The 8,554-nt window shown below is 39.9% G+C and overlaps 1 protein-coding gene across 1 annotated transcript; it reads left to right on the top strand.

The window, feature by feature from the left end:
• The first annotated feature begins 1,039 nt into the window (after positions 1-1,039).
• Positions 1,040-8,451, top strand: unc119.2 (unc-119 lipid binding chaperone B homolog 2). The gene is made up of 5 exons (XM_054760705.1): positions 1,040-1,360; positions 1,446-1,559; positions 4,368-4,458; positions 6,616-6,788; positions 6,985-8,451. The coding sequence occupies exons 1-5, from the start codon at positions 1,153-1,155 to the stop codon at positions 7,128-7,130; spliced, it is 732 nt and encodes a 243-aa protein (XP_054616680.1). The 5' UTR covers positions 1,040-1,152; the 3' UTR covers positions 7,131-8,451.
• Positions 8,452-8,554: the final 103 nt, after the last annotated feature.

Genomic DNA, 8,554 nt, shown 5'->3' with positions numbered 1-8,554 from the left:
TCAGCCACGAAACAGCATGATTTCTTAATATATTTTTGAAAAATCGCGACGTGACGAAGGATGACTGTATAATGTATCAACAATATGCAAGAGTCACACTGGAACTCATTTATGTTGACGCCCCGGCTGGCTGACATCGACATAAGCGGTTGTCGACATAACTAAAATTTTAACTTAAACTAGCCATCGCTTGTGCATTTACTTTGGCCAGAGACGTAAGGCGATAAAGAATTTTTGAACCTACGCCAGCTTGTTGATATCATTTTCCTGCATTTGTGCATAATTTTTATTAGATTCTTCTGTTTTTGAATGATAGTTTATACTCTTATCTAACAGAGCTGCTGCGGGAATTTTGTTGCATGTCTTGACAACAATGACAATAAAGCTTTTGTCCAGGCGCAAATCCTTCTTCCGGTAGCTAAAAATCTAAAAAATTAAAATAAGAAATGGGTGCATTTTGTCAGTTGCTGTGGTAGAATCCAGGCTAATAGGTTAATACTGCAAAGCTATTTTTTTAAGCTTACTTTGCGCTGAACAGGAAGTCACTGTGTGCAGGTTTTAATGCTGTGTACCCAAACTGTAGTTATATTGCTGTTGCCGACAAATGTGCACATTTAGCCAGGAAACCTGAAAAAAAAAAGCTCGTTGTTCATTTTCTACCACTTATTCACGGCGAAGAGTAAGCTGGAGTTCCCTCAGCGATTTTTATGTTCCTTACTGTGTTTAATTCAATTAATTCAATTATTTCAAGAATAAATACATACTCAAATCCTGCTCACACAAACCAACTAACGGGTGAAAACAAAACAAAAAAGTCATACTGTACTATATTGTTGAAAATGAAAAAAGGTAAGAGCTCAAGTTTTGTAATAAACATAATCCCTGTGGCTAAAAGAGGCTATAAACCTGTGGGACGCAATAACACCACAGCCTGTCTAAAATGTGCACCTCGGTTTTGAGTGTGAAGCTGTGGCACACATACGGTACTATAGATAGTGGCCAGCTTTAAAAAGGGATTGACACTGGCAGGCAAATCCAGAGTGACATAATCAGTTTAGATTGCAGCGGAACGAATGAGCACTGATCTGGACATTATATCCTTTGCACACAGACGAGTCACTAGAGTGACACCGAGAGACGTTCTCGCCTCAAATGGAAAGGCAGGATGAAATAATATCAGCAAATGGCAATGAGGAGTGCCCGACAGAGAACGGTGAAAGTGAAAGCGATGTGGACTGGAACAGGTTTATTTCCCAGGAAACACCACAGGGGGGAACAGAGGAAGAGGCCATAGCTCCATGGAAACCTGGTGAACCAGTGACCCCACAGCAGGTGTTAAGGCTCAATAGGTATACCGCAGGTGAGTCAGCATTTTATAGCAAAAAAAAGCATCAATTGCTATCGTTTTTGAGATTCACAGAAAGTCCGTAACTGGATCTTGGCAGATTACCTGTGTTTACCAGAGGACAACATCTACAACATAAACTTCTCTCGTTTCAAGATTAGAGACCTGGCCAGTGGAGCCGTCATCCTTGACATCAAAAAGCAATGTCCAACAGGTAGATCCAAACACTTTAGTCCAGTGGTCCCCAACCACCGAGCCATGGCCTGGTACTGGTCCGTGACAAACTTTCAGGTTCAATTAAAAAAAAAAATACACATAATTGTGAACAACTACAAATTTAATGTAAATGTATATAATTTTTTAAATATAGGCCATTGTTTTATTCAAAAAATAATACACAATTAGAAATGCCACAATTTTTGCATTTTTATGTTGTTGTGTCAACTGCTTGTGGACCACCAGAAACGTGTCATAGACTATCAACTGACAAAGCTGACTCGAGTAGTCAGCAAGCCAGTTTGCTCGACAGTCCTTGAAGGCACCACAGCTGTGTGCGTGTGCTAGCTTTCTCCCACACTGCACAGATTGACTACTACGCTGTATTTTTCCTGTTTTTCTTTCACCTCATATATGGTCCCAAATGCTGATGCTATGTGGTAATGCATAAAGGGAATGTTTGATGACGTTACTGAGTACTGGTGTGCATCACCACAAGTTTATCCATGCTCGCACGCACATTTAGAAATGAGCGATCCTTTCAGAAGAATGCAAATGGAAACCAAATCTAGATCTCCTGTAATACGGCTGATAACATTGATATTAATTGATGACCACAATAGAGCCCTGCTTTTCTTGGGGGTTATGTCCTGGGAAGTGAATGGCAAAAAAAAGCAAGTAATTAATGTGCCCATAAAAATGTCTATTTTTAACACCCGCCTCATTCCTCCCTCCTGCTACCTTGATGTTGACGTTCTCCTCATATTTCGAATCAACATTTGCATTGTCCATTGTTCACTCGTGACACGATCCAGGTTGAAGCCCTAAATATGCCTCACCCACTTATTAAACACATTTAAAGTATAAAATGTACAGGTACTCACCACTAATGACTGCTTCCAGGCCGGACTGACTGTTAAAGCTATTGTTTCCGTATTACAGCAGCTACGGTGCCTTCAAGGACCGCCGAACAAAGTGCGAAATCGCAATGCTTGACAAAAAACATTATCAGTGAAGCACAAAGAGAGAAATGTGTAAAAATGGGGGGCTTTTTTAACATGAACGCAGTATATTTTACCTGCATGATCAGGTATTTATATATTATTACCGACCTATGGTGAATAAGCTGTTTTCCATCAATCCATTTCCTATACCGCTTCATCCTCATTAGGGTCGCGGGGGCATGCTGGAGCCTATCCCAGCTGACTTCAGGCGACAGGCGGGGTACACCCTGGACTGGTCGCCAGCCAATCGCAGGGCACATATAGACAAACAACCATTCACACTCACATTCATACCTATGGACAATTTAGAGTCACCAATTAACCTAACATGCATGTTTTTGGAATGTGGGAGGAAGCCGGAGTACCTGGAAAAAACCCACGCGCACACGGGGAGAACACGCAAACTCCACACAGAAATGCCCAAGGGAGAACCGAACCCCGGTCTTCCCGATCTCCAGGCTGTTCCTGTGTTGGCCAACATGCTAACCACTAGACCGCCGTGCGGCCCTAAGCTGTTTTCCGCAGACAAAAAAGTGTGACTAAATCTAGAGACTTTCTAACTTCAAGAAAAACATTTGCCTTTTAACTCTAAAGGGAAGTGGCGCAGGTAATTTTACTTTAGTAGGCTATACCAAATGTATATGTATATTATAACTGATATTACTGTATATTGTTTCTATAGAAACAGATTGCACTTTCCCGTGCTAGTTTATGTTTTCACAATGTGAATCCTGTTCTTTCATTTTATTCTAATTTTCAAGATCACTTCCTGCTCATTGAGTAATAGGGGTGTCCAAAGTGTCGCCTTGGGGAATAAAAAGTATTCATTATTTATATATATTATTAGTAGGGCTGTCAAAAATAAGGCGTTAACGACCGTAACTAATTTATTTAATTAATTACGTTAAATTTCTTACTGTAATTAACGCATATGTACCAGAGCAAGCACGCCTCTCTGTTACGACGGTAGACGGAGGCACAGTGGAGCGTCCCTTCACGCTCACGCAGTCTGATGCCCTTTTTAACTTCATTCTGCCCTGAACACATCAACAGCAGTACAATTCAACAACAGGGACACTCCGAACATCACAAAAAAGGCTTTATAGTGCGCGTGTGTGTGTGTAAATAAACAGGAAGATAAAGAAAAACATGAAGTGGATATTCTTATTGCTCATAATTTGCTACATTTAAGTATGCTGGAAAATACACTGAAAACAAGTCAAATTTACCTTAACTTACGATGTCTTTGAACGCAACCCCTCATTGCTCATAACACGGTTCAAAGTGTGACTCAAATGTTCTGCTACTATTAAAGAGACTGGTGTTAGACAAATAGATTTTTAGACTTGTGTGGTATCTTTTAGCTTGATTGACATATTCAGTTATTTGGAGCTGATCATACATACAAATATATATAATCATGTCCTGTCATTTATCTTTCTGTTCATTAAATACAGTAAAAATGGGCATATTTCGGAGATAGTTGCTAATGGTAATGAATCATGATTAATTAATTTAAAAACTGTGATTAATCTGATTTTTAAAAATGGAATCATTTGACAGCCCTAATTATTAGATATTACACGAATAAATATTTGCTTTGTCAACTACAACGTAAAGCTAAGACTGCAATGTTTTCTTCAAACAACTTTGCTTATCTCAAACTACTCTGGATTGGTTTTAGCATAGTGTACGAAATCAGAGTGGCCGCCGTTTTTTTCGATGTTAGTGTCTGCGACCTTGGGGGGGAAAAGTTTGGACACCCCTGGTGCGGTATCTCTTACTTCTCCTTCTGTCTTCAGAAATCCAAGACATCATCAAACCTGATATCAACCGATTTATCCAGTATCGCTTCTCACCTGCATTTCTCACCCTTAAAGAGATTGGAGCTACGTAAGTAAAGAACAGTCCACTCTTTGCAGTTCACTCACCCGAATACGAACTTGGATATAAGACAGCCGATCAGTTATGGCCAAATAAACATACAGTCAACACGCACTGCATGATTAAGCTGCTGAACAGGACGGGTTAAAACAACGAAAAAGTCATGTTTTCCATATGAGTTACATAAATTACATGGGGTGGCCAACTCACACTTCTTTTGACAGTTGTATGACCGTTCAGATTGATAAAATAGCACCTCAAATACCCACCCCCATCAAATACCAGTGAGATGAATGAAGGAGACAAGATATTGTGAGTCAGGGTCTTTGTCAGAGACCTCTGACTTCACACTGGCATTCTGCTCAATGAAAGGACAAAAAAAATCCCACAGATACAGTTTTCCCTCGCTACATCGTGGTTCACCTTTCGCAGACTTTTTTTACACTGTATGGACGTGTTCTGTGTCCTGATTGGCTAAGGGAGAACCCACGCATTGTATTCTGCATCCTGACGGGCTAAGGGACTGTAGACCACTGTCAATTAATCTCCTCCGTGCCTTCCTGTGCAGCACAGAATGCGTTCGGCTTGCCAAATTTACATGAATGTTACTTCGTCACTAGCAGTGTGACTGTGAAGCGCTGTACGTTTGCAAGTTTTATCCCCCGCAACACGCCAAATGTCGACAAAACGTTCCGCATCGTCATAGGCACCTCCGGTCGCACCCAAAAGAGGGAGGAGGAAGAAGACATTGCGGCTGTAGGGTAAAATACAAAGACATATATGGGAAAATATGACCACAGGACAAGCAAGGATACAAAAACGCTACAGTGCAGTGGAATGGCGCCAGGACGACAAAGAGGCACGGTCAGAGGAGTGAAACACTAAATAATTTCTTGTGTCCAACCTCTTAGGTTTGAACTCTGAGAGTGTTTAAACGAGAGAAATGTGAGAAAATGTTAATGCCTGTCTGAGAAAAGTGTATAAAGTGTAGGCGAGGGGTTTTACAGCCTTAAAACATATACATATAATAATTTTTTGGCAATATAATAATTGCCAAAAAATTAAGTTGGCTACTTCGCCGATTTCACTTGCGGGCTATATTGGAACCTATCACCCGCGATAAACGAGGGAACACTTTATACTCCTAAATTTTGTAGTCCTCTAGTACACTCCTAATCAAATTTTAAGCCCAATAATTTACATTTTTGCACTGTTGGAGATTCCGAGGTTCAAGTAGAGCTTCAAAATGCAAAAACAAGAAATGGGAGTGAGACTAAATCTTTTTGGCAAACAACCATTAAAGTGAAATAGGCTGTGGAAATAAAATGTTCAAATAAGGACTCAGTAATGGGTAGCTGCGCCATTCTTGTTAATCACCTCAAAAATTGGTTTGAGCAGCCTTGATGCCAGTGTTTCCAGGGGGCTAGTGGGAATGTTGCTCCAGGTGGTGAAAATGGCGAGAGGGGAGAGGGCGTTATCTGGAACTGACGTCCAGACAGTAATCCATAAACTTCCCTCGCCATCCCCAAATGGTCTGAATTGGATTTAGATCAGGAGAACATGGATGGTCCAAAAGAGTGAGGTTAAAGAAGTCCTTCGTCCGGCGGGTATTGTGAACTGCAGTGTTGTCCTGTTGAAAAAGCCAGTCATTAAAGATGAGGGCCTTCAGTCAAGAACAACATCTCCACATAACCAGTTGCCGTTTGACGCCCCTGCACAACCTGAAGTTCCACTGCAGTGTGAATACCTGACAGAAAACGACAGTGAATCCAGTGAATTTTTGCCAAGATTTTGGCTTTTAACGTCTGTGGTTTTAAAGTTTTGATCAGCTGATTAACAGCTTATTTCAATGTAATGGTTGTTAATAAATAAATTGCTTTACTCAAACAACTCACATTTTGTCTTTTTGCATTTTGAAGCTCTACTTCGATCAACATTAATCAACCTTTATTTTTCAACTGATCTTAAAATTTTTATCAGGAGTGTATTGTTATAGCGTTATACCCGATAGCTTTTGGTTATTCTTTGTTATTTGGTTATTCTTTGTCTTGTCTGACTATTTGCGCATCGTACCCTGACCCATTCACAAGTTTATTTCAACCCGAATCTGTAATCTGTGTGTTTTTGGGAAAAAGGTCCACGGCTGATCAACCGCCTGTCTCTTAGGTTGGAATTCACCGTGGGCAACAGGGCACTGAACCGCTTTCGCCTTATTGAGAGGCATTTTTTCAGAAATGTCCTGCTCAAAACCTTCGACTTTGAGATTGGCTTCTGCATCCCACACAGTAGGAACACCTGTGAGCACATCTACTGCTTACCTGACCTGGAACCACAAACAGGTACAGGTACCTTGTACGTCACCAAATCTTTCACCACCTGCTTTGATTACAAACACAGTATTTACCCAACGTGGGCAAAGTCTTTACTAAAAGGACTGCATTTTTGGTTCTTGGTTACTTGGCTCTTAACTGTTTTATACCCGGAAACATTTCATTCAAAATGTAACTGGTTGTCCCTTCTTTCTATTCTTTACAGTTGAGGAGATGATTGCCAATCCCTTTGAGACACGCTCAGACAGTTTTTACTTTGTCAACAACAAGCTGGTCATGCATCACAAAGCGGAGTATTCCTTTGTGGAAGAGAGACAGACTGACACGTCTTGTCAAAATGGAAATGATTGAATGAAGTGGGTTTTACATACATGCAGTTATTGTTTAGTTTGGTCTGAACTGATTAGAAAATAAACAGCTGGGAAAAAAAACCTGAGGGTGTACACAGGACAGGTTCTGGAACGATGTGCATAGATTTCATTTATTTTCATACCAAAGTTAATATTGGCCATTAACACAATCAGCAACTGTATAAAATTCCCTTCTATTTCCCAGTTGACCTCTTTTATTCATAGCAGTCATCCAATATATATACAAAAATCAAGTACAATTATCCCTTGTTTATTCAGGTTAATGGAGTCCAGACCCGACTGCGATAAGTGAATTTCCGCCAAGTAGGAGTCAATATTAATAAATGGATAATTTTTGTAATTAGGGCATAAAAAACCTGGCTATGACTTTCTAAGTACAGTTTGGGTCATTATTAGAGCCCTGTATACATGAAATAACACCCCTATATTCACCTTTACACTCCTATCATTCTTTTCTTACACTTACATTGCAACACATGCTCTGGCTACAGGATCACTGCAGGGACACAAGAGTAAGCCGCTGCTTTGAGCATTAGCATGCTACCAAGCTAACAAGTTAGCATCCAGTTTATTTATTCTAAACTTAAGAAAGGCTTTCAAATGGAGTTGCTTCCTTTTTACCCATAGACTCTCTGATTTGCATGTTGTTTTCACCTCTAAATGCAATCTACACAGGCAAAACATATCCTCCCCAAACCCAAACTGAGCATAGACATTCAGTGTTATTTATTGATTGATTAAGTAATATAATGTGATACACCTGTGCAACAAAACACACCTATCAGTCACATGTTCCAGTACTTTGGCTCAAATGAAAAATGGGTGGGTAAAAAAAAAAAAGGATTCTACCGAAATGTTTTCAGTCTACAGCAAAAATAAAGAAATTGATCCAATAGAGGCCACTGTACTGTAAGTCTGCACTTTTTAATAATAAGGAGAACACGATGGACCAGGATTTAATGAGTTGGTCACATAGACGGGTTGTCGACATAAACAGGTTCCACTGTATGTGTACAAATCACACTGTTAGATTATTGATTTGTTGGAAAGAAGACTTTACAGCATATAACATGATAGGATAGGATATTTAATGTATTACATTTGAGTTGTGATACTTTTTTTTGTTCTGTCTGTACTGATTGATTCTCAACTGAGTCCTTTTCATTTCGTATGTAAATAAAGGACTTCATATCAACCGAGAATTGCTATTTTTACTCAGTACAGTAAACTTATAAGGCTTGCTTAGTCAACTTATTCAAGGCTGTGTGAAAAGGTGCATATGCTGTACAGATATGATTTCTCAAATATTAAGTACGAAGAGAAATAGTTGGCGTAAGTGGGACATGCGGAATTCGGAGGCGGTGGCCTATAGTGGAGTGGGGAGGGAGCGTACGTTGAAATAAT

This window comes from Dunckerocampus dactyliophorus, chromosome 18 (assembly GCF_027744805.1).
Source record: "Dunckerocampus dactyliophorus isolate RoL2022-P2 chromosome 18, RoL_Ddac_1.1, whole genome shotgun sequence".
Taxonomy (NCBI): Eukaryota; Metazoa; Chordata; class Actinopteri; order Syngnathiformes; family Syngnathidae; genus Dunckerocampus; species Dunckerocampus dactyliophorus.
Note: the sequence above shows the minus strand (reverse complement) of the source record. Positions and strands in the feature narration are given on the sequence as shown.